Raw genomic sequence first — 27,623 nt, forward strand, 5'->3', positions numbered from 1 at the left:
AGACTATATTACAAAGCTACAGTAACCAAGACAGTTTGGTACTGGCACAAAAACAGAAATATAGATCAATGGAACAGGATAGAAAGCCCAGAGATAAACCCACGCACATATGGTCACCTTATCTTTGATAAAGGAGGCAGGCATATACAGTGGAGAAAAGACAGCCTCTTCAATAAGTGGTGCTGGGAAAATTGGACAGATACATGTAAAAGTATGAAATTAGAACACTCCCTGACACCATACACAAAAATAAACTCAAAATGGATTAAAGACCTAAGTGTAAGGCCAGACACTATCAAACTCTTAGAGGAAAACATAGGCAGAACACTCTATGACATAAATCACAGCAAGATCCTTTTTGACCCAGCTCCTAGAGAAATGGAAATAAAAACACAAATAAACAAATGGGACCTAATGAAACTTAAAAGCTTTTGCACAGCTAAGGAAACCATAAACAAGACCAAAAGACAACCCTCAGAATGGGAGAAAATATTTGCAAATGAAGCAACTGACAAAGGATTAATCTCCAAAATTTACAAGCAGCTCGTGCAGCTCAGTAACAAAAAAACAAACAACCCAATCCAAAAATGGGCAGAAGACCTAAATAGACATTTCTCCAAAGAAGATATACAGATTGCCAACAGACACATGAAAGAATGCTCAACATCATTAATCATTAGAGAAATGCAAATCAAAACTACAATGAGGTATCATCTTACACCGGTCAGAATGGCCATCATCAAAAAATCTAGAAACAATAAATGCTGGAGAGGGTGTGGAGAAAAGGGAACACTCTTGCACTGTTGGTGGGAATGTAAATTGATACAGCCACTATGGAGAACAGCATGGAGGTTCCTTAAAAAACTAAAAATAGAACTACCATACGACCTAGCAATCCCACTACTGGGCATATACCCTGAGAAAACCATAATTCAGAAAGAGTCATGTACCAAAATATTCATTGCAGCTCTGTTTACAATAGCCAGGACATGGAAGCAACCTAGGTGTCCATCATCGGATGAATGGATAAAGAAGATGTGGCACATATATACAATGGAATATTACTCAGCCATAAAAAGAAATGAAATGGAGTTATTTGTAATGAGGTGGATGGAGTTAGAGTCTGTCATACAGAGTGAAGTAAGTCAGAAAGAGAAAAAGAAATACAGTATGCTAACACATATATATGGAATCTAAGGAAAAAAAAAAAAAGGTCATGAAGAACCTAGTGGCAAGACGGGAATAAAGACACAGACCTACTAGAGAATGGACTTGAGGATATGGGGAGGGGGAGGGGTGAGATGTGACAGGGTGAGAGAGCGTCATGGACATATATTCACTACCAAATGCAAAATAGATAGCTAGTGGGAAGCAGCCGCATAGCACAGGGAGATCAGCTCGGTGCTTTGTGACCACCTAGAGGGGTGGGATAGGGAGGGTGGGAGGGAGGGAGATGCAAGAGGGAAGAGATTTGGGAACATATGTATATGTATAACTGATTCACTTTGTTATAAAGCAGAAAGTAACACACCATTGTAATGCAATTATACTTCAATAAAGATGTTTAAAAAAAAAAAAAAAGAAGATAGTAATGTTTTCTCTGAATAATTGTGTATATGACATTACAATCACCCAAGGTCCTCAATTCTAACACTAATGTAGAAAAACTGAAAGAAGTCCAGAGAGAAGGGAAAAAAGTGGAGATTGGACACAACTCTTTTTAAATAATAAATCCAATGGAATATTTTTAAAGTCCTTCAAGGAACAGAAAAAATCTTTTTTCTCTGAGATTCCAAGTTTGATTCCATATATCCAGTGACAAATTAATTAAACAGTTGAGATATGAGAGATGGTTTTAAATGGAGGGAAGCAGGAATGATAGGAGAGAATTTGAGGCCAATTCCAAATCCCAAAGAATTACAGCTGCAGCATGCAATATACAAGCTGCTTTATTCAATTTGTACTTCCGTTCCTCATGTTGGAATGAGGTAAGTGGTTGATTAGCATGTTATCTCACTGACATACAGCGCTTTATGTTTTGCAAAGCACTTTCACATCTAATTGCTTCCCTTGTGATCTTCACAGCTCTATGAGATAGGGATTTTTTTAAACAGCATTTTTATAGATGAAAAATAGAAATTCAGAGAGGTATGCAACTTTCAAGGTCATGCAGCTAGATATTAGCAAAGACAGAGGTGCTTAAGTGTCATGCCTAAGTTGTTCCACTACACTAGGGATGGTTCCCAATTTACCACATAAGATGTCGTGTGGATACATTTATTATATAATATTTAAACCACCTAAAGTTTCACACTCAAAAGTGACTACAAAGGCAATGTACTAGTCTTATTTTTGGCCCCAAGGAATTATGTGATAGAATAAAAAAAATTATGTGACAGAATGAAAAGAGGGGGAAAACTTGTCATTTTATGTTATTGTGTGTCTACCCTTAGGGCTTGGATCTGTGTATTAAAAGATACCGGTTACAGTGATGTTTCTACTGAATTCCTGAACTATGATCCAGTTATGACAAAAAGGAGAGTATCTACTAGGGTAGCACAAGCAACTCTTGCCTTACTAAGAGAAACAGACAAGTATATGTGACAAGGACACTGTGTTTTCAAGAACTGCATCTGTTCGCAGTTCTGGTGAGAACTTATTAGTATGTTTACTACAGCAGGAGATAGCCAAGTTCTGCAGCTCCGCTAACAATGTGCTTAAACTCAGAGACAAGTTGACAGTATTTTCTCTGGTCAGTTTCAACAAATGTTCATAACCAACTCTCAGAGAGGCCAATAGTAGGCAGATTTCAAATATTTGGGGAAATCACATAAGTCACAGTGAAAATAAGAATGGTGATGAATGTGAAGATCAGTTCTTGCGCCTTATAAAATCATAGATGTTGTGAAACTTGAAAAGATACTAAATAACATATTGTTTGGCCCAAATTCCATAATTTTAAAAATGAGAGTGGCTTGTCCAGGACCCCACATTTAGTTCTTACTTAGAACTCAGAGAATCCAGGCCTAGGGGAGGTGCTGGTCGGACAACAGCTGCTCAGTGGCCACAGACAGGCTGCCAGGACATACTTAGGCTTTGCTTGGTCTACATGATGTTTTAAAAAATTAATTAGCTGCTGAAATTTAAAGACAGAGACACTTCACATAGAAATTCCAATTTATAGCTTTTCTTGAAATAAGAGATCTGGCAACAGCCAGCCCACATTCTCCTTCAGCTGCAGTTGGCTGGAGATGACGTAACTCCCGCTCTCCTACCCCCTCAGGTTCCCACATACTGAGCCTCACCCTTTATCCCCACCCCCTTGTCCTCTGTAGACATTAGAGTTTGTGGTCCCTGCTGCTATGCAGTTGGTTTTTTTAAAACAGATTTAAAAACTAACTAATTTTATAGAAAGATACAATATTCCAGACAATATCAACTTTTCCATTATGTCACAGAGACAAGAAATAGGATTTCTAATCTGACAGTGGTTACACACACGCAAGCAGGTTTAGGGAGAAAAGGGGAAAAATTACAACAGTACATTATTTGAAAGCATTCTTTGTATGGTATTGAGTGAGACTGAATTTATATAAACAGTAGATATGTTAATAACTAATGAATCAGTTGGAAGGTTTTTCTCACTGATTAGTCTCTAACTGCTTCCCTTCAAATTAATTTAGTGACTGACTAAAGTCAATTGTTTTGCCTTTTTATTTAATGAGCTTGTATATAAATAAAAATCATTAAAATTCACTAAATAGAGGAAACAGACATTTCTTTTACCACTGGCAATCCTGTTTCCATTTCTCCAAGTTATTTCATACAGTTGTGTTCCCCTTTTTTGTTGGCAATCATTTTTATTTCATTTTATTTACAAATGCAAAACAAAAGATTATGCATCTTTACAGCTACCGAGGGAAATCATTTATTGCTCTACATGCCGCCTACATGCGCTCAAAAAATAAGCACACCTACCCATGAACACAAACACACACCACTTCATCATAGTCATATTAGATTTGTACTTAGAGTTTCAATCCAAAATTTGGTGTTTACAAAAGAAGAAATAAGCAAGTTAATATGTTAGGAACTGGGAACCATAATTTTGGAGTAACTTCAGTTTTGAATGGAATGAGTTCTCTTTCTCAGGAAAAATTATTCTAAAAAATGAAAACAGAAACATGCTTTCTGAAAAATTTTAAAAATCGTGTTCTCAGTCCTTTCTAATGTATTTAAAATATTAAAATCTATAATTCTTATCTCAATATCAATGCTAGAGTCTTGACACAAACTTCCTTATGTGCCAACTACACGCAAGGTATTATGCTAGAACCAAGAAATTAATCTGAACATCGCTAATCCTATCTATTAAATCTCAATTTCTTCAAAATAGTTGGCATAACTGTGCAAACAGTTATTCATATAAACATTCATTTAACGCGTTGTTTTTTTTTTTAAGTTTTTTCTTTTTCTTCTTTTTTTTGGCCACACCACCTGGCATGTGGGATCTTAGTTCCCTGACCAGGGTTTGAACCCGAGCCCCCTGCATTGGGAGCACGGAGTCTTAACCATTGGACCGCAGGGAAGTCCCTTAACATGTTTTTAATTATAGTTGATGTGTGCCAGGCACTGTACTGGTCTCCAGAAATACAGCATAAACAAGACAGGTAGGTCCCTGTTTGTATTGGAAGCTTAGCCCAAGACAAGTCTGTTCCTCCTCGTTCCTATCTCTTCATTTAGCCAGGGCTCAGCTCTCCCCATTCACCCACACACCACAATCACCCCTGCCTGTCACTTGCCTTCCACACCTACCCATACATCTTCCCTGCCACAGAAGACAAGGGAGAGGACTGTTGGTGACACTCATAGTGACCCAGACATCCCTCTCCTACAACTGCCGAGCCCCAGGAAGCCTCTAGGGAAAAAAAAAATATATCCACTGTTCTGGAAGTTGAATCCTTGTCCTGCTATTGCTATGAAACATTTCTGGTAGACCATTAAAAAGCAAATATAGAAACATATATTGCACCCCAGTGTACACTGAATTTCCCAACGCCTCTTTAAGTCTAATGACTATCTCTACAGTCTTTCTCTTCTGTTCTTCTTTTCCGTAAATGTGAGAAATGAATTTTTATGTCTCCTGAAATAAAACATGTCAGGCCCAGCCTTCTGTGGAGATCATATAGGGAACTGCTATGGATAGGATATTTTAAAATATAAGGCATAGAAAGTGAAAACTGGTTAGGAAAAAGCAACGTGTGCTATGAAGGCTTTACCTCCATAGAAAAATTACTTCTGTTATGTAATTGTTCTATCAATAATATAATTAAATCTATGACATTACTGTTCAATCTGAAAATATGGGAGGAACAAAATATGGTGTTTCTTTCCCATTCCTCCTCCAATCAACCATAAGATGTAAATAATAAAAGAATACTTTGAGTACTTATAAACTGGTGGATAATTCCACAATAGTTTGAGTAAGTAAAAAGCTGATACTTTCATCTAACAGTATATCAGAACAAATTAAGCATCCCTGTATACCTTGCAAGGTACAAGACATGTTGCTAGAAGCCAGACAAATCATGATTATCTAAAATTCAGAGAATACCAGGAATCTTTGACTTATTTCTCTCTATTTAAGCAGGATTTAAAGACTCTATTAAGAAGCATGTTTTACTCATTTTTCTATCCCTCACACTCAATAACTGTCGAATTTAATTAAATGTCAGAAGCAAGTCTTGAGTTTATTGAGATTTAGCTCAAAGACTGATACGGTACAGCTAAGCAAAAATTAGATTTTTTTTTTAAAGTTCTGTAAATATTCTATAAAAGCTCTCCATACATTAAGTGTAACCTCTTCATTTCTGCAGGTATAGGTGAGGCAAATTCATGTGTTAATAGTATGGTTTATACAGTAGTCCCCAAATCTGACTGTACGACAGAATTACCTGGGGTAGAAGGATGGTAAAAATTCAAGTCCCAGGACACCATCCCCAGCAAGTTTAGAACCTCAGATGGTTCTAAGAACTCATATTTGGGGTTCCCTGGTGGAGACGAAAGATCCCTGGACTGACAAGGGAGTTCTGATACCTGCTGCACCACAAAGTAATCACTTGACCTTGAGCAGCACTCAGTCTGCTAGTCCTTTATTCATCCTGCAAGCACTCATGGAAAATAAACTATTATCCTCTCTGAGTTTCAACTTCCTCATCTGCAAAATTAGGCCACTGGAATGGATGATCTGAAAACTCTTCAGCCTCTAATTCCACCCTATAATCTACACTGTAATCTTTCTACTTGCATTTGTCATATGGAGCCTTATAGAAAGTAACTGTGCATCTTTTTAAGGTCCCTATTGAATTAAATTCAGCAAACCTATATTGAAAAACATATTATAACCAAGCATAGCACAAGATCCAAGCACTGGAAATATGTTGGGAAAAACCTGAATCTTGTTTCTTGTATTCTAAATTCTCAATAAATATTTTTGAGGGAATGAACGAAAGAATGAATGGACAAGTAGACATTGCTTCCTAGTTGAGTCTCAGTTTCCTCAAATAAAAAAAATCTGTGTACAAAAATTACCTTTTAAACTAGGGATATAAAAAAGGGTTTTATCTTGAAGCTAACTGTGGATGATTGAGAACTGTGTTGGAAGAACTATGCTACTGAACCCAGGAGAAAAGATACTACAGTCAATTAGCAATGTCTAGACATATTTGTCAATCTTGTTGTAAACATAAACCCTTCAACATTTAAAAATATATATTGCAAGACTTTTGGCGGCCAAGCACTGATCTAGGCTCTGGAAATACAATAGTGTCCTGTTAGTAGGTGAGACTAAGAATACATGTGTAAACAATTGCATAAATGAGATAATTTCTGATAGTCATTAAGTGGCATAAAGTAAATAAAACGAAGCAATAGGATAGAAAGTGAGAGGAGAAGGGTGATACGCTGGCTAGAGAAGGCCTTCCTGAGGAAATGACACTTGAACTAAGGCCTAAATGAAAAGAAGCAGCCAGTCACTAAAAGATCTGAGGTGGATACCAGCCAGAGGAAACAACTAACACCAAGGCCTCTGTGAGGGGGCACCCTTTATGTGCTCAAAGATGGCAAGAAGGCCCATGGCTAGAGTGTGAGGAAGAATGGGACAGGTGATACTAGATGATACCAGAACAGGTTCACCCTTTACATTGGCAGGGCCAGACCCACTCTTCCCCGTTTTGCTTTCTACCTCCAGACCCTCATCCCATGGAAAGCCTTGCACACATGTGTGTGTACACCTCTACTTGCTTTCCAGGCTCCATCAGAACCTCTGCTAGTAAAGTCAGGCATCTATAGGTTTTAAGGCTCCCCAGAAGATTCTTATGTACAGCCCTAAGCAAAAAAGTGAAGATTTAATATAAAAACAGAAGAGGGGCTGAGTCTATGGCCCAGAAAATAGTAAGGAAAGGGAATGTAATAAAGTCAATATAATGTTTGGGAACATCTGGGCACAGAATACAATCCCAAATCACTAACCTCTTTCCTAGGATAAATAAAGAATATCTCTTCCTCACAGCCTCACAACCCTGAGAAACAAGTCCTACTTTTCAAAGATCAATTTATTTCAACTAACATTTGCAACCTATGTGCAAGGAGTCTTAATAGGTGCTATAAGAATCACAAAAACAATAAAATGGATCCTACCCTCAAGAAAGTTACAACCAGGACTACAAATATCTACTTGCAGCCTCATGATCTTATTGACATGACTTGAACCTCACCACTTCCTTCCTAGTGTCATCCATTTCAGATTTCAACCTTGCAGAGAATAGAAGCCTTTACTTTCTATAAACCAAGGTTATATAAGTGTGCTTAGGAAACGATAGTGATGATGATTAAAGATGATCATCAGGGACTTTCAGGAAACACATGTTATACATGTGTTCATAGCTATAAGCAAATAAAATTTTTAAAATAGAAATAACCTTTGATGTCCTGCAACTGGCCCATGCAGGATTGGCTCTCCCCTCTTGGCCTCTCTGCCCACCTTAAATGCTTATCTGATAACCCTGAGGTAATAACTGAAAATAGGTTTTAGTGCTACACTTTCCAAAGATACTACCTTTTACCAGGAGCTTATTAAACACTCAAAATGCCCCGGATGAAAAGTAGTTAAGGGAGGGGAATTATATGGCACCTCCTTTTTTTCCTCTACCAAATTATTCTATGCTAGCTCTGAAACGTATCATATTTACAAAGAGAGGAAAGGTCATTACCAAGAGAAGCTAACCAAAGTAGAATATGCCATATCACACAATCACCTTATTAGCCTATATGTACATACATATGTATTTCACTGAATTCTTACTATTGCCAGTCGTTATCTTGTTTAATCCCATGAGAAATAAATATAATTATAATCTCCAGTTTACAGATTGAAGGAGTGAGATTTAGAGTGGTTAAGTGACTTGCCTAAAGTCACAAAGCTCAAATATGACAGAGATGGGAAAAGAAGCCAGGTCTGTCTAACTCCAGAGGCCTCCCTCCTAACCACGAATCTCCCTCTTTAGACACACACTTCGTGTTTTGCCTCTACTTGAACACTAACTACAAATAGAGGATTCAAAATTTAAAAGGCTGATAGTCCCATCGGTAAGCCAAAGTAAGAGGTACACTTCTCCTAGGAAGGGATGGTCTTACTACTCTATTACAAAGCCATAGATTCCATGAACCCCTCTTCGTAGAATCCTAGCTTCTCAGGTCTTTGGGCTCATTCAGCCCAACTCCACTTAACACCAGAATTCCTCCTACAAGAATCCAAGAATCTCACAAACATGTGCCCATAATCACACTAGAGACCAAACAAGAGAGGATAGATTCCAAATGAACTAACACTCTACTGGAAAATCAATTGGCAGTGTGTGCTTTCTGCTTTTGAGAATGAGTCAGTTCAGAACATTTGCTAAATTTAAAAATGTAGTAAACTCCCCAGGACTAAAGCCCTAGAAATTTCCAGAGAAAATAAAAACTTTCTTCCCCTTTGCCCACTGAAAAATATCCCTTGTTTTTAGAAATATAGGTATGTTTTGTTTTTTTATTGCAGGATTTTTCTGGACACACACAAAAAGAAGACATGTCTTTTTATCATCATTTCCAGGAGTTACAAATTTGAAGGTTTTTCAAGAAGTATCAGGTTATGCTTTAAAATAAATCAATATGTAGCCACCTTCACGCTCTGGTCACGCTCTGGTAATATCTCCCTCTGCCTGTCCTACAGCCAAACAGGGGCAAGCTTTAGTGTGGAATAACGCTCATTTCAGAACATGAAAAGGACTAAAAAGGAAGCGCTGGTGTGCATTTATTTTATCCTTTTGTGAAGTAATGGGCTGGGATATGTGGCCTTCCTGGTTGAGTAGGACAGGTATATTGGATACAATATGACTCGAGGACCTGATTTTTTTAAAGATATCATCTGACTCATACTAATACAGTCTAAGCCCTGGTTGTTTACATTTTCCTTACTCATTTAAGTAGGAATTCAAATGCTGACAATATCTAGCCCCAAAGTCATAAGCCTGTTACATACAATAGCGCCTTATCATACAGATTATATAGTGGTCGGACACTTGGAATGAGACTCACTCACTCATTCTGACCCTGTGTCTGTCATTTTTCACCTGTGTGACTCAGAAAAACATTTTTTAATTTTTCCAGAATAATAACAGTACCTAACTTATAGGATTATTAGGAAGATCAAATGAAGTAATATACATAAAATCACAGCACAGTGCCTGGCACACAATAAATGCTCGATCAATGGCACTGGCATTGTTATTATTTTTCAATAATAACAGACATCTAAGTCATATTACTATTTATGAGTAGAAGGCGGTGGGTCAGATGGTGGGAGAAGGTTAAAGGTTAAGTAACTAACAGTCTATAAACCAGATGACCATCAGTTGTACCATAAAGACTAACTTTTCTCAGCACATTCAGGAAGTACCTAAACCTAAACCAGGTTTATGATAATCTGAGGAGAACTGTATTAGTTTCTTAGGGCTGCTGTAACAAAGTATGAACTAAGTGGCTTAAATAACAGAAATCTATTATTCTAAGTCCAGTATTAAGATGTCAACAAGGTTGGTTCCTTCTGAGGGGGATGGGGGAGAATTTGTTCCATGCCTCTCTCCTAGCTGGCAATCTTTGACATTTCTCAACTTGTAAATGTATCATCTGAACTCTCCCTTCATCTTTACATCGTGTTTTCCCTGTTTGCCTGTCTCTCTCTAAATCTAAACTTCCTCTTTTTATAAGGACATCTATCATATCAGATTAGGGCCCACCCTAATGATTTCATTTTAACTTGATTATCTCTGCAAAGACCTGATCTCCAATTAAGGTCACATTCTGAGGTACTGGGTATTAAGATTCAAGACTTTTGAGGGGGATACAATTCAACCCAGAAAAAAAAAAAGATATGCCCAAAAATAGGAATTATATTTGAAAATTTTTTGGAAGATATGCATTTTAATATAGTTTTTCCTTGAACCACTCAAAAATGCCAGAGAAAACATGTTGTAAACTATTAAGTATGACACTTGTGTCAAGGTGGCACTATTATGGCAGAAGGAACCTGTATCTCTTCATAAAAGTAAGGCATTGTTGGTTTTTCAATATACCCTTCTTAGAGAAATAGGAAGCCAAAGGTTTCCAGTATCATGGCCAGCCCAAATGCCAATTAGATTACCTTGTAACAGACCACCATTTGGTTTTTCATTCAACATGTATTAATCAAGTACTTACTTGGTGCTTGACACCCTGTCAGACCTTACAGAGGTATGGAGGAAATCTAAAATAAGGTAAATGCTGTAAGAAGTGTTTTACCTGCTTGTGAAGATATGAATTATGTTTCTTGCTTTGTTTGCCTTAAGAATTATGGGACAATATCTCTAGTGGATCCAGAATGTGTGTTCTCTAAGGCCAGTTTCCGGGAATCCTTGCATTATTAAGGAGTGACATAAGGTGTGATCTTGTCATGTCAACAAGGGTGGCTTCAGGGCTAGGTGTCATATGGAAATATGCCTGGCATATGCCATCTTTCACATGTAAGACAATTCACATTTTTCATCAAGTGCTGTTCCCAAAGGTTACAACTATTCTTCTAGATTAAGATTTGGCCCCTATATGGATGGGCAATAATCCTCAATCCAATGAGTTACAGAGTGAATTCTACCTTAGATAAATACCACGGAGAAATATGCTGCAAAAGGCAGAGAACACAACCTTCCCATATGCCGAAGTGAATCAAAGTTATCCGTGCATGATGCCAGAGGGGACGGCAGCTTTGGGTGACAGGTGGCACGCCTCTCCGCCAAGAAGAAGGCATTAATCCTGGCAGTTTTTTTAACTGAGGCATATGACCTAAGTAGTGGCATTTCACAGCTGAGAAACCAGCTTGTAATATGCCTTTTGGTTCACTGAGAGGCGGCCCACATGTCCACAGAGGCCGCATCTCTAGCTGTAAAACGTTGCAATGCATTCTTCTTACAATCAAATATTTATATTGCTAAGAAAATGTAAATGGACTGTATGATTAATGACATATTGCCAGACAAACAAAGAAGGTGGCTTCCCTGCAAAGGTATCACTTTCTAGCACAAATGCCTAAAGGAGGGGAAAAGGACCAGAAAAATGAATGGGCAGGAAAAGTTAAAACTAAGTCCCTATTCATCATTCTTCGGTAGAAATTTGCAAAAGAGGGTCCACTCTATTTTGACTAAATTAACAGGTGGAAGACAAATTCAAACTCTGACATTCTCAGCACTCTGACACCTGGGTCTAATGTTCAAATCAACTCTTCCACAACTCCACACCCTCTCCTCATCCTCTTCTCATCCATGCCCCACTGATGTGGCAATAATTATTTCTCGATCTCTCCTTCTGGACCATAAGCAATGGCAGGAGCTACAGAATATCCATAAAGTTTGGACACACAGACAATATTATTTTACTGTATAACAATATGAATATATATTCATATATATCTTTTTTACTATAAACAAAATAGCTGATAATTTATTATGGATGTTTCCCTACGTTACCAAACTTAACATCTGCAATCTGGATTCATTTTTGATACCTGATGCCTAGCACACTGCCGGATGATTAGTAGGATCTTTATTTGTTGAATAAGTGAATTAACTGGTTGGCTTATTGATATAAAGCTGACACTTGCCCTTCAAGGCAAAAGAGAAAGATTAAGGATGGAAGAAAATTAGAGAGTAGGCAGAATATATGAAGGTAAATGATTTGGAGATGCTTCAGGGCTTAGAGAGAGCAAAAGCTGGGCTGCAGTGAAAGTCTTTCCTCTGTATGCAACCTCAGGTAAGTCATCTAATTTTTCTTTTCAAATCAGGGACTTAGATAAATGTTTCCTTCAATGAAAACTCTATCATTCTAAATAAATGCTAAATAGAAGTGATTGCTTATAACTTTGGGGGAAAAGCAGGAGCCAGGAGGCAGTTATTAATAATTAAAGGGAGAAAATAATAATATAAGCTATGGTATAATATAACGCAACTAGCTATATTTATATGAAACTTTACAGTTTCAAAAGCACTTCCACATCAGTTCATATGAACCTCATAGGAGGCCTAGAGGAAAGGCATGCCTGACCTTTTACAGATGAGAATGCAGAATTAAAGTGGTTTGTTGAGTTGTCCAAAGTCACATGGGTAGCCGATGGAGGAAGGGAGACCAAACCCTGTTCCTCCCACTCAGTACACTTCCTACTGCATGTGGGGGCTACAGGGAATATTAGTACTGGACACCAGTATTCATAAAAAGGAAGAAAATGAGAAAATATAACAACTTGAGAGTTTTAATTGACAGTAAATGTAGTGATTTTTCCTTAATAATTAGAAAGGTGAAAGGCAAAGAGGGATATTAATAAAGAAGAGTTTACCCAAGAAACATGCAATTAATTGGATATGTTCTTTGCTTTATTCCACTGTTATAAGAAAGAAGCGAACAAAAAGAAAAATTATTTATGAAGAATTTAGTAACAACCAAACACTTTCAAGGTTGTTGGTCCTTGGAAACTGAATAATTAGTCTACTATCTTGTTTCATTTACACTGATAGGGCTAGGCAATGAGAAATGATGTGAAGCCCTGCAAGCTCTTAAATCATCAAACCTCTTACTAAAGCAGAAAAAGGGACTGAAACAACCCTCCTCACTTAATTCAATTAAACAAATATTTATTGAGTGTCGGCTGTGTGCAAGGCACTGTTCTAATTGCTGGAGATACATCAGTCAACTCAACAAAACAAAGAACCCACACTCCAAAAATTTACCTTCCATCAGAGGATATATTCTATTGGGGCAGAATATTGTAGTAGGAGAAGGCATACATGTAACGAGAAATTTGATTAACTACAATGCTACATTCAGCAATTATTCAGGCTAGTTAATGCATAGTTTTAAAAATCACTGAATGTAAGAAATGAATAGATAAATATCTTAAGTATCATTTTCTAAATATGTACATTTTAAAAGCCATTTTTTGCCTGTTTCAGGAGCATAGAGTACTGCCTTGAGACATGTATAAATGACTCTGAAGGAAATAATTCATAAACCATCACAGTACACTATCATAAAATGTATATATTATCAGAAGGGGCTTCCAGAGGTTCTACCCAAATTGTGGTACATGGACCAGCAGTATCAATACCACCTGAGAGCCTAGTAGAAATGCGGACCCTCAGGTCCATCCCAGGACTCCTGAATCAGAATCTGCAATTCATCGAGTTTGCAGGTGATCTGTACGCACACTAACGTCTGAGAAGCACTGCTCTAGTGCATGCCTCTGCACCTAGGAGAGCCTAAACATAATCTTCTGAAAAGGAGAATATAAGCACTTCAAAAAGTAATCATTCACTCAATATTGTTTTTTATTTTTAAGAAGTCGCTTCTTTTCAAGTAAAATTTTACTTTTAAAATGACAGATCAAGGATATTACATACTAAGCTTTCCTTTGGCACGTACCAACATAGAAGAAAAAATGAAATTTGCCTTTTCACGGTTTCAAATCTACCATAGCTAACCAAAAACAAAGGGTAGTTCATGCTTCACATATATTAATGCGTAGGGCCTCCATCTACACTGTGATTAAATGACCATCTTCCCTAACAGGTGTAAGAGACATAGGGTCTTTTGGATGTTTCATCCCACATCAAGCTTAGTTTCCCAAGGAATTATGGTCTGGCAGGCACATGATGAGAACACCAGGAAAAGTTAGGAAGTGGGTAGAAAGCAGGCTGCCTATCCATTTGTCACCGAACAGTCACTTTATAAACAGATTTATCTTTTCCTAAGAATAAGAAGAGGGGAGAACAGGAAAGGAGGCTGTTGAAAATTCACAGAGGCACAGCAGCCCTACTCAGCGCTGACCTTGGAAAAGAGAGAGCATGTTTCACCCACAGTACACACCCTGCCAAAATGGGGCAAGATGCCCCAGCACGGCCACTGAGCAGACCCAGAACAGACCAAAAAAAGGAAAAGACAGCAGTGAGCAGAGAATCCGTGAGCCAGAGGAAGGCCTTTTTCACTAAGTTGAAGGAGTATGATTCTCCTCTGGTCCATGATCAACGCTCAAAGATTCTTCTGTCACACTAAACATACAAGAAATTTTTCTTCCATCTTTCGCATATTCAACTATGAGTGTAACATAACCTCCCGACCTTCTACATTTAAGAAAACCTCTCAGCCTCTATCACTGTCTGTTTCATAACATACAGAAACTTCAGTAGGGATCTGTATCTACATTAGAGTCACTTTCATTTATACATGTGTGTATTAATATCCTCATTCCTCTTAAAATGGAGTTGAGGGGTTTTGCAATTATAGAAAGTAAAAAATAATGCTGTTGAGGTAAGGTGGAAGACGCTAATATCCACGCAGATAAACTAAACATTTTCTGTGCTTGAGCATCAAATTTAGGTTTGAGCTTCCTGGCAGGCAAAGCGAAAAAGGGAAAACGCAATACTCTCATTACCATTTAAGATGAAACATGCCAGTTCTTCAAGAGAGAAATTATTTCATCATATTTAAAGTCTAAAAAGAATTGTTAACAATGGACTTTATACAAGGGGCATTGAACAACATAATAATCAATATCTTCAACAACAAAAAATGTGAATATAAAGCATTATTTACATTTCCAATTCTTGTTCTGACCTTTAAGAAATGAAAAGGGACAGTATTAAAATGCAATTTAGAAAATGCAATTCTTTAGGAAGAGTAAATAGAGTTAGGTGTTTGGTATTCTGGAAAACTAATTTATGCAAAGTGGTTGATAGTGATCTCTTAGACAATATTTTTAAGTTACAGTTCCCTCATCTGGCCTTGTAACAGGAGCTGGATAAAGGATAATTCTAGGCTATGATCTCTGGTGATCACCTGGTATCCTATGTAATTAACTAGAGAAATATTCTGGTGTTTTGGATATTGGGCTAGCAGGTGGCCAAGTTAATGAACTGCTATGAAAGCTGAGACTCCTCCCTTGTATCTGGGGCTTATACACTACTGGAAAGAATATCAAAACAGTATAAACTGACACTACTAGAAATTTGTAGTTTCTAGTAACAATTGGGTCCTCTAAAAATTTGCTCTACTTGTGTTTGACCTACTCCCTATCCCTTTCCATCTGCCTCATTGAATAATTGAGAAAACAAAGGTTGCCCCTTCTTTTCTCTCCTTCCCCAAACTTAACAGTACCATCACCCAGGGGAAAGACTTCTCCCATTCGTGTGGCCCAGCCATGATTTCTTCTTGCCTCCTCAGCAACTTTGCTTCATCAATTATCTTCAAACTTTCCTTTTCTACCATTCTTTTCCATCATCCTTTAAAACTGCTTAAGTCTTCTGCATCCCAGAGAATGTTTTCACTTGGAAGTGCATTTCTGTCTAGGTACCATCCTATCTCTCAATTTCCCTTTTCAGTCTCTGGGAACAATGCTGTATATCTGCAGGCTCCACTTCCTCCTGGCCTCTGCCCTTCCGATGGGTTTAGAAATTAAGGGATTCTTGAAGGGCAGAAGCTAAGAGGAATTAGAGGCTACTGGTATGGAGCACTGTTTCAGTAACCCTCCCTTCCCTGTCAGCTCAGTGATATTTGTCACTGTTTTCTTCTTGAAACTTTCTCCTCCCTTGGCTTCTGTGATGTCTGGTTCTCTCCTGGTTCTTCCTCTTTCTCCTCCTAGTTTTCTAACTGTTCCTTCTCCATCCCTTTTCTGGATCCTCTTCCTCATTTTAACCTTCCTCAAAGTTCTGCCCTTAGCTCTCTTCTCTTTTCACTCATATTCTCTCCCTTGGCAATTTCATCTACTCCTGTGGTATTAGCCACAGCCATTTTCTGAAAAATCTCAAATCTACCTCCCTTTTCAGATATTTGGCCTATGAGATGACTCAACTTTATTGTCCCATAGATACCTCATACTGAACCAGTCTAAAACTCATGTTTTCCCAATCTGTGCTTCCTCTTTTTATTCCCTATTTAGTTGTATAAAATGGAAACATGGGAGTCATTCTAGACATTCTCCTTGATCCTCAGAGCCAATCAGTCACTAAATCCTAATTTCCCTACTAAATGGCTGTCAAATCCATTCTTTCCTATCCATTCCCTTTGACACTTCCTTTAGTAAAGCTCTTATCATATCTTGAATAAGTTGATTAAACTGTTTTTTCTCCATCACTCCCCCAACTACCAATGGCCTGTCAACTTGTGTGCTAACTTCTAAACTGACACCTTTTCTTAATCTGTCTTCGCCAAAGTCTTCAGGATGTCCTGTCCAATATATAAATCTGATCATGTTTCCTCCCTGTTTAAAATCCTTCACTGGCTTACCAAACCTACAAAATAGAATCTAAATTCCTTGGCTTGTCAAGTCTGTCCATTCATGACCTCAGCCTTTCTTGCATTTTCAGTTTGATCCTTCCCCACTCCTTTCCCTGAACATATATTCCAGAATTAGAGATATATTTAGAGTTTCCTGAACATACTTAGTTTTTTTATCAATATTTTTACAATTCTCTGTGTCCTCCTCTGATTCCTCTAACGAAGTGAACTTCAAATGTCACCTCCTTTGGAAGCTTCTATGTGGTTTTCCTCACTTCTTTCTCTGGCCCAGAGAAAGCTGGTCACACCTCTGTCTGTCACCTCTCTAATTCATACCTACTCCTATGGTTGCACTTATCAAACTGAATGGTAATCACCATATGGTGAGCTTCCTGATAGAGGGATTATCTATAGTTCATCTATCTCTGGTCATCAATGACTATAGCAGAGGGCCTGGCCCAGAGAAGATGCTCACTAACATTTACTTAATTAAAATAGAGATTTGAAAATGTCTTTTTTCCCAACAGTGTAATACCTGTTGACCAAAAAGTGAAAATATACATTGAATATTTATTTATCCAGGAAAAGGTGATATTATTTGTTTATTGTAATTTGTTTCTACTGTTTCAATATCCTCGAATCACCTGTTAAATTCTATTGTAAACAGTTTCTCCTCTTGAACATACTGTCCGCAATTTGTCTATTGATATTTTTTGTTCTATCCTTTATAATGTACAAATTATATGATGTGTTAGAGTACCAAAAAGAACAGAGGAAACTGCCTCAGTGTATCCAGCAATAATTGCAGAATAAGCTATACAACCAAAGAGCTTTCACTTAGAGCTACTTGCTATGGATGCAATTGTTATGAAGGAAGAGAATAAGAAGCCAAATGTGCTGCTCAGAGTTAGCAAATTAGCAAGATATACCCCTTCTCTCTTTATTTGCACACCCTCACCCCAAGACATTCCTGTATTTACTTCATACAGGCTCTCCTGCACTAAGGACATCTTCTTATTTAAGGTTACAATGGCCTGGTAAGAATAATGAGATCTGACATTTACTGAGCTCTATACACAGAACTGTCTCATTTCATCTGCACAATAACCTTAAGGGATTGTTTTTGGACATTTTTACCCTGATGGCTCTCTAAACATGGCTGATTCCATGAAACTTTGGGTCAGTCCTATCCCTGACCCCTGGAATCCACCCCTGCCCATCCTTTTTTAATTTTCGCATCCTTATTCACTATTCAGCACCCCTGGTTACTTGTTATAGAGATGGTACCACAGAGCTGTCTGAGTGAATGTGATCTCCCACTCTTGACCACAGACCTCACAAGGATAGAATGTTTCCTTCTTTCTTTTCTTTAAAAAAAAAAAAAAAAGTCCTCCTTTGCAGTCTTTATTTTTCTGCACTGAAGGAGCTGGGGGGGAAATGACATATTTATAACCTCCTCAACTAAAGTTTCAAGTGGAGTAGACACTTTAAGCTGGAAATTCATTTTCTCTGAGAAAGGACCTTTATTTCAAGTTGGTAACAAGCACAAATATAGAGGTAGAGTTGCTCAGATCCAGGGAAGAATCAGATCAAATGAGAAAATGCTTGATGCAGACTTTCCAGGGGAATGTGGAGAGCAGGTGAGTTGGAAGCAAGAGAAGTTAAATAGGCTTGTATTGTTCAAGGGCTTTTTGGTGTTTAAGAGAATAGAGCTATGAGTTCTTGGTGAGTTCAAGGTGCCAGACTGTGGACAGAGTGGGTGGGCTGCTGAAGTGAAGGTGAAGGACACAGAGTTGAGATCAACGACCTATGAGGGTAGGTATCAATGGGTCACACACATGAATGCTGGAATCACCCAAGAGTATTGAAAGGAAGACTCTCAGCAGTGAGAATGAGTTTTCAGTGACAGAAGAGTCTCCTGCAAGCTGCTAAATGACTGCAGCAATGTTGGGAAGAACATAGCTGGGCCGGATGATATAAACCTACCTCACAGGAGAGAGGAATGCATGTGGGTGGCCCATGTGATTTAAAAATAAACAATCAATAGATCCTTGGGTTAGGAAAGTATCTAACACAAATTTGAATAAGTCCTGGCTTTGTTACTAATGAATGTTATGGTCTTAGGCAGGTCATTTTATTTCCCCGGGCCTTTGTTTTCTCATTTGCAACATGAGAAAGGTTCCTAAAACCTATAGCACAAGCTGAACTTTTATCTTAACCATGAATTGCATTTTTATTTTATGTTACTAAGTTTTAGATTCAAAAGTCTTCACCTTATTAACTGATTTCATGTACGTGTTCAACTTTCATCAGCTAAGAAGGGCTAACTGATGGCAGTTTAACAAAAGCAAATGAAAGCTAGTTATACATACTGTTTCCTTGTTCTCTGAAACACTGCTGTGAGTAAATAACATGGTAGTGATTATCATTCCCATTTTATAAATAAAACTGAGATGAATGTATATTATTTCCCATAGTCTTTTATGCATTTATTCTTTTAAGTGATTAAATGTACTTTCTGTAACCCATAAGCCTTTAACTACCTATATATTTCTATGTCTCTTCCAACAGACTATAGTACCCTTGAGGACAATAATAATAACAGTAATGAAATAATAATAATAATTTTTATTATTATTCTTTTAATTTATGTGTTCCTAGTGCCAAGACCAATGTCTGACACATAGCAGATGCATGAATTTATCAATGAATAAAAGGTCGTGTCTTCATTAGAAAGCAAAATAAGTTACTTGGCAAAAAAAGAAATGCTCCCCAAAATCTTCTTGTCCTTCAATTGCCAATTAAGGCTTTTATCTGAATCATTTAGATAATTGCCTTGAATCTTCAATTTGTTGGCCATGAAGTAACTAAAATAGATGATCCTAAATTCGATAAATGATCGTTTCTGATCACCAAGTTTCTGCTTGAGCCAATACTCTTCATAAAAACATTAATGCTGTACTTGGTACCACAATGCCTTAAGTTTAAGAAAGCAAAACTTCCCATGAGACTGAAGAAAACTAAAATTATAATTTTTCATGAAAATTAAAATTTAAAATGTAGACATTTATAGAAGACAATTAAGCATGAAAATTAGTAGAACTTGCACACATAAAGTACATAAATATTTCTACGTAAGTTTAAAATCTAATGATAGCTCTTTGATGGATAAGACAGCTACATCATTTTGACAAGACTTCATGTCTCAGCCTGACTCTGATTTTCAACTACAGCTTCTCTGAAAACTGACAACCTCTCCTACTGAGATGTTGCTTCCAAAATAATATCAGAACAGCATGCAATATGAGCTGATTTTTTCAGTGGTTGTAGGTGCTTACTAAACTATTGTGTCCTCAGCTATGGTTTCCTATCCCTCTGTGGTCTCACTATAGGGCATGCTGAAAATATGGCTTCTGACAAATTTCTTTATGATGACACCACTCCAGCCACCTCCCAGAAAGTTATTAAAAATCCATAAAACCATCATTATATATTAGCTCCATAGATCACCAGGAGAAAAAATTGTAGTGTTTAAAGAGGAATGGCAACTGCCAAGCCACATGATAGAAATACAAAATAGAAGTTGCCATCACCATCTACCCTATGCAGGCCAGCTACTTGCAAAATTTGTTCCAAAGCAAATGAAGTCACAGGGTGATTGATGGTATGGCAGAAGAATCAAGAAGAGTTCAAGATTTCTCAAAATAATAAAGGTGTCTCATTTTTTCATCTTTGTATTTCACCTTAATCCTTTGTACATAGAACCTGTTAACTAAATACTGATTAAATAACTTAGAAAATGGCTTAATAAGTCTAGTCAATATAGAAAAAATAACAAAGACAGAAACTCAAAAGTATGACAATCTGGGCCATTTTTGATAAGAGTGAGTGGCTTTACGTTTTTCAACAGGCTTCAAGATTACCACTGTATCCCAGCATATGTAACAGTTGACATTCACAATGATTACTTCGTATATTCAAGAAAAGTTCCTATTAAATTCAGCACTCTCTTTAAAAGATGCCAGGGAACTATATAATATAATTTGCAAAGACCACCTTGTAACATGTTTAAACTGTAAAAGGTTGGAGTTTAAAGAAGTCAACTCTCAAGTACCCAGGTTAGTCAGTCAAGAGAATCAAGGTTCTCGGTAAACAAGGTAGGATGCGAACACTTTTTTTAAATCACAAATAGGGTAACTTATGACTGTGCCTGGATTTATTCTGTCCAGACACCCACTCTTGCTAGTAATGTATGTGCTCTTAGCCAAAGTTCACATCAAGTTGAACATATTAAATTTAAGTCCATGTTGTTTAAACATAAAGAATCGTGATTTTAAAACCTACTTATTGCAGGCCTGTTAATTACACCAAAATTCTCCTGGTCCTTCAGGATTGCAAAACTGAAGATCTCTTTGACTCTTTGTCTCTAACTCTTTGGTACATCGAATTCTCCTATAAAGTATTCCTTTGAAGTACTTTTATTCTTCCTAATTATTTTAACAGCCTAGTACCTAGAAGTCTACAAACATAAACTTTCATGGCTAGTTTTCTCCCTCCCCATCCAATGCATCTTCCCTACACATTTCAGTAAGAATTCACTTTCTTTTAATTATCTTTCAATCATATCAAACTCTGCTTTGACATTTCTTTCTTGAAATCAAAACTCTTTGGCTCATGCTTCAAGATTCTCCATTATTTGTCCTTCGTATCGATAAACAGTCATCGAATCACAGAATATAAGAACCCACATTGGAATTGCTATCTTTATTATTAGCTCCCGGCCCACACTCTCTACTCCAGCCAAGAAGACCTGCTTATTTTATTCCCCATGGGGACATTCTTACTACTGCTTTTATCTTTTACAAATGCCATATTAAAAAACTAATCAAAATTCCCTTTTCTCCAGCTTTTTTCTAGCTAATTACACTCACCAATATTTTCTTTCAGTGTTCCCTAAACACATATAAACTCATGTTTCTAAATGTCTATACTGTAATGATTTGTTTTTACTCATTTTACATGTGTTCAAACTGTAATCCCTTTAGAGTGTAAAGAACTTAGTAACTGAGACCAAGTCTTCAAATTTCTTATAAACAGTTTTTGGGATAGTAAATTTTTTACTAGAGTTGTAAATGTGCTGTGATGATTTTTCTACTTTTATGCTATTTATTTATTTATCTATAAAGTGGTATAGTATGTAATGAAAAAACTTACTGTCAAGGAAATTCATAACAGGCTGAGTGACCACCCAGATTAGTAGTTTTCTGGTAATGGGCTATGGGAATTTACACTTGACTCTCTCTTACTCAGTTTTATCATATATAGTCAAATCTTGAGGACACAAAGCTGGGATGCTATGATGAATTAAATAATCAAAGTCCCACAACTTATTGATAAGGCAGATTTAAGCTAAAAATTCTACATTTAAAAGGAAACAAAAAACAAAGTCTTACTCTTAGAATAATAATAACAATATTAAAAATTACCCAAGCATAAAAGAAAGGAGATGTAGCCTAGTATCAGCTCATATTTTTAAAAAGACTTTTGGATAATAACTTATCTAAGATCTACTTGAGTTATCTATGATTATAAGGGAACTAAAAATTAGAATATATGGGTGAAGGAACTGGTGAGGTACAGCATAAAAGAGAGAGAGTTCATTGATAATAAATATCACATGGAAGAGAAATTTGAATTATTTGGATGATTCCCAGTAGTCGATAGAAACTTCAGGGAGTCAGGTCATTAAATAGAAAAACTGACTAATAGGTGAAATTCTGCCTCTGAATTTAAGTTGTATATTCTCCAATTCTCATTAGAAATCCTAATCATAATTAGGAAACTTAGAGCATATGGGAACGACTTCTGGGCAAAGATGTAATAATGGTGTTTTAAGCATCTTTAACTGGTTGGCCTAAATAACCTTTCAAGACATTCTACTCCTTATATTGTGATCAAACAGAACATTTATTAAGGTGACTTACTGTGAAAATAGTTTGGAATCGAGATAAGAAATGTATACAGAAATTTTCTGGTGCATATAGAGAAAAATATGATATTTAGTAGAAATAAAATTCTTATATGTAATTGCATTAGCTAAAGTAATAGTTAACTGATGTTCTTATGATTTAGGAGGATTTTCCTCTGATGCCTTTAGACTTTTAGAGTGTTTTATATCAAATAGAGCAAAGCTTCTAAAAAGAAAAAGATCAGATTTTGAAAAGAAGCCAAAGAAGGCCAATCTCATGTAAAGTGTAAGCAAATGTCCAAAAAAAAAGGTGCACCACAATGAAAACATAACTGTAAACAAAAGCGTACAGCAGCATCACTAAATCCCTTATCATATACTCCTCTGACATTATGAGACAAAATATTAAGAGAGAAAGGTTTAAAACAAATGAAAATGTATTCAATCCAAAAACTTAACTTTTTGAAGCTACAAACTCAAAGAATAATCTTTTTGGACTCATCCAAAGCTTTGATTTAATCAACTAGAATTATTTTTTAAGTATTGTTTTCTACAATTTTTTGAAATGATAAATTTGGTTTTTGATGGGGAATCTACATTTTATCAGAAGGATGAAATACAATGTCCTTGGCCGAGATATTCTTCACAGAAGTAGGCTATTTTTGTATTCTATGATTAACATATTTAAAGACACATGCCAGGTGAGCAGCTTGCTCCAAAGTGCACTCGATTTTTCTTTGTGGACAAGGCTCTGTTGCTTCAGTACCCTCCCTTTGACAGATCCTAATTCAATATTCCTCTCAGGAAATAATCCTGAAAAATTTTCTGGAGAGCCTGTTGCTGGTAACTTCATGTGAACTGATCCTCTTTTTATGTCAGATAAACTGACAGTTATGACAAGAGGACAAGTGTGGCACAAATGACGTGGTAGAAGATTGAAAAGTATGTAAAAGAATATAACAAGTGAATTCTAACTGATTAAAACAAAACCAGAAAACAACTCCAAGCTTAACTTCAATATAAAGTAAAATAATAAAGGGATATAAAACTTTTGAAAGAATAGGATGCTCCATCTATGGTTTTAAAGTCAAGCAATATTAACCATAGAAGTGAAGGTATGCTAATCTAGTCACCTATTACTTTTGATGTTAACTATACTAGGCTAACTTCTAATAAAAGAAATTGTGATGATAAACTGACTAGAGAATGGCTAATTTGGAAAGGAGAGGTGAAGGTCACTGGAGGTCCCAGAATTTCTAAACTCCAAATTGCTAATATCCAGACAATCTAGCTTCCTTCCTGAATAGTGCCCAGATGGCAGAGACAACACTGATATGTGGTCTTAGCTGCTTTTTGACAGGGAACTGTCACCAGTAGGTGACCCCATCAGTCTGAAGACAGGAAAATTACTAGATGATGCAAGAAAGTGCCTGCAGGCCAGTACACTATGGGTCCCTGAGAAGCAGGAGGGCAGAACCTCAGAAAAAATAAATTTTCAGTTGGAGCTTATACAAAGGACACTGTTATATTTCTTTGCAGATAGAAGAAAATAAAAGCAATTTATTTTGTTTTAGTTTCCACAGAATTATATCTAATAAGAGAGGAAACAAATTCTCTTTGAGAAGAAATAAAATATATATAAAAGGCAAGGTGAATGGCATCATTTCTTGGTAATAAAATAGACACCAAAGTTAGCTCTGATGCTGTTCTATGAACACAATCTAGTCTGTAATCAACTATTATAATGCTATCGGACATTATCCCTGCCACACAACCCAAGTCAGGCGGCAGAAGGGAACAAAGTAATCCAAACTAACACAAGGGTGGAATTTTAATATCAGCCCTTCCTCAACAAAATTTGTAAACACAAGTCCAATTAATTTTCCAAAAAGACAACTCTAGTTGTCAGAAAGCACTATTAGCAATTATTTTTAGCAAAAGGATGAAACTGGAAAACATACTGAAGAGGGGAGGGGGAATCTTTTCTCCACTCCTCTCCACCCCCAAAATAAAATGACATAATAAAATATAGAAAATAAAACTACCTTGTAAAAATGATGTATTACTTCTTCTTGAAGGAGGTATTTACACTTCTAATATCTATAATCAATTACCTAGCTCATTTGAGGGAGAACTATTAAATAATTAAATAAATCACATTCAATCTGCTTTTTGCCATTCCCTTTTACAGAGATCGCTCTAATGCTGATAATTAACACATTTTTAACTTGTGCTTTCAAGATGGTCCATCTAAGCACTGGAGGAAACTATACTAAACAAAAAAATGTAGGAAATTAACATTAACCATAAAAATGTAAGGAGTTAAAATCTGAACTTAAATCTGTGTCTTAAAAGAGTAATATGCAATTTTGTTGAAAAAGAGGTAGGCAGTTCACTATGAAAAATCAAGATTCAGAAATAGGAGTCAGTTTTTAGAACTCACAACACTGCAACAGGAAGGTTTTTTGTTCTGTTTTTTTCCAAAATCAAAGTCTGAAATTTCTACACAATTTTTGTTTGTCCTAAAAACTCTGCTCCCTTTAAAGTTAAAGCATCAGTTTTCATTAACATAACCATATCACCATTTCAGTAAGAATGCTTCTTAATTTCTGTATCAGACTTCACACCAGCAACTGAATACTGTGTAACTGTTAAAAGAACGTGAAGTCATACCTATGGCCTTTCTGTTAATAATTTGATATTAAGAAATATAAATGCAGCAATACCTTTAAGATTCTCTTCCATATGCCAGCATATACACGTGAATTGTCCTGGACATTAATTCGTAACCTGGGTCTCAATTTCTCTATAAACCTGAGGGAGTTAAAAGTAGATGACTCAAAAGTTTCATTTTATCCAACAATCAGTATAGGGTAAGAGGAGAAGAGTAAAGAAAATCTATATATAATAAATTATTTGAGAATTCATGTCTGTAAGACTCTGTATAAATCAAAGTTTTTAACCTCAGGTAAAATCTATTTCACTTTTAAAAGCTATTTTAAACATGATATCTACTATCATTTTATTAGTAATTTATAATTTGTCTAACTTTAAATTCTAATAAGCAAAGTCATTGTGTTAGAAAACAAACAAACTAGAAACCAAAATTCAAATCCAAGAGGTCATCAGTGCTATTGCTCATAAGACAAGATAATTCTTTGGGAGAGTGAGGGCATATGGACAATTTTAACATATTAAGTAGGAAAAAAATAATAAACTATTTAAATTATTTACTTTTCCTTTGTATCTAAGGCACCCCAGAATTTTAAACATAAGTTTCTGATATATTGAGGGAGATGACTGCATTAATCCAATATTTACAGGTAAGTTATGAATGTGTTAAGAAGGGGGCACACCAGAACAAAGAAGCACCTTCAGCCGTTCATGACAAGATAAAGCTTTCAAGTCCAGTTTAGGGGACAGCAGTTTGCTTTTTGTTTTTTGTTTTTTGTTTTTTGTTTTTCTAACTGCTCACATTGGATTAGTCTATTAAGCTTGGAAAATCATAGCCAGTCACTTAAGGGTAGTATAACACCTTGGGCAAATAAACACAAACTCAGAATATCAGGGCAAACAAATATGTAAGTCCAAAAACTACAACTGGGCACTGTTCATGGAGAGTTTGGTGTCTTTTTGGTTCCTGCTACCCCCGGAAACACCATGGGACAGTTTTCCTACACTATAATTATAGGAGGATGAGGACACAAGGCAATGCCTGAGTGGGCATGTACGGAGAAGGGTAAAGTCTCTTCCCACAGTGCTAGAAATAAACAGGAACAACACTATGATCCCAAGCGCACATCAAGCAATGCCCTGGCTTTCTGTGCACTTTTCTTCCCCAAATGCAATGCCTACCTTCCGTGTGGACTGCGGAGACATAGGTCCAATTGTAACGCTTGACTATGTCAAGCATCGCCCTTGCTTGCAAAGTGTCAGAAGGGACAACCCTCAGGAAGTATTTGTACAAAGTTTTGTCACTCAGGTCGATGCTTGTGGCGGAATATGCGATCTGGGGGATGTCGAAGAGCTGGAGCAGGTTCTGCACTTGAATGGCTACGGAGCTGGAGCCCGGGCCGATCACGCCGGCAATGGGCTTCTTAGTCCTGCCTGGGGGGAGGGTCTGGCCATCAGGCAGGCACCGGTTGAGCCCGTCCTTCTCGTCTCGCATGGAAATCAGAGAGTCCCTGATGAACTCAATGCTCTGCTCCAGAGCCACAGAGGAGTGCCAGCAGGAATCTCGGATCTCACTGCCCAGGGTTATGTTGGGCAGAAGGACCGGGTCCGCGTTGATCTTATCCAACGTGTGGAACATGGCCTCCACCCTCTGGATGCCATACTGCTCCCTGATCTCCCCACACTTCCTCTCGGGGACCTTCTCGGCCGGAGGCTGGTGGTGGACTGAAAAGAGGGCCCCAATGATGACATCTCCGTCCATTCTGGCCACTGAGCGCTGAGACGAGGCTCCTGCCAGCAACAGTTTCCTGCCGGGGCCTCTGGGGAGAAGGGACATCTCCAAAAAGATAGCTGGGAAGAAAACCAGGAGGAGCCGGACCATTATGCTGAGGACGCCGTCCACAGCCGGCCAGCCGCGTTCCCACGCTGGTCCAGCCAGCAGGCTCTGCGCGCTCACAGTGCGGACCCGACGCCTGACGCCTGCTTCTCCCCCCTCGCCAATGCCGCTCGTCCGACGACTTGAGCTTCTGCACCCCCGCCTCCTTCCCCTCCTCCTCCTCCTCCTCCTGATCCTCCACGACCACCTTTACGC

The 27,623-nt window shown here is 37.3% G+C and overlaps 1 protein-coding gene across 4 annotated transcripts in view; it reads right to left on the reverse strand.

Annotated features, from left to right (window-relative positions):
- The window catches only part of GRM1 (glutamate metabotropic receptor 1), a 371,761-nt gene extending 344,348 nt beyond the window's left edge, over window positions 1–27,413 (reverse strand). For all 4 annotated transcript variants that reach the window (XM_061207052.1, XM_061207051.1, XM_061207053.1 and 1 more), the window contains exon 1: window positions 26,714–27,413. In XM_061207052.1, coding sequence (XP_061063035.1) covers window positions 26,714–27,413 — 700 coding nt within the window. The remainder of the gene's footprint in view (window positions 1–26,713) is intronic.
- Between the last annotated feature and the right edge of the window lie 210 nt (window positions 27,414–27,623).

This window comes from Eubalaena glacialis, chromosome 12 (assembly GCF_028564815.1).
Source record: "Eubalaena glacialis isolate mEubGla1 chromosome 12, mEubGla1.1.hap2.+ XY, whole genome shotgun sequence".
In the NCBI taxonomy this organism is placed as follows: domain Eukaryota; kingdom Metazoa; phylum Chordata; class Mammalia; order Artiodactyla; family Balaenidae; genus Eubalaena; species Eubalaena glacialis.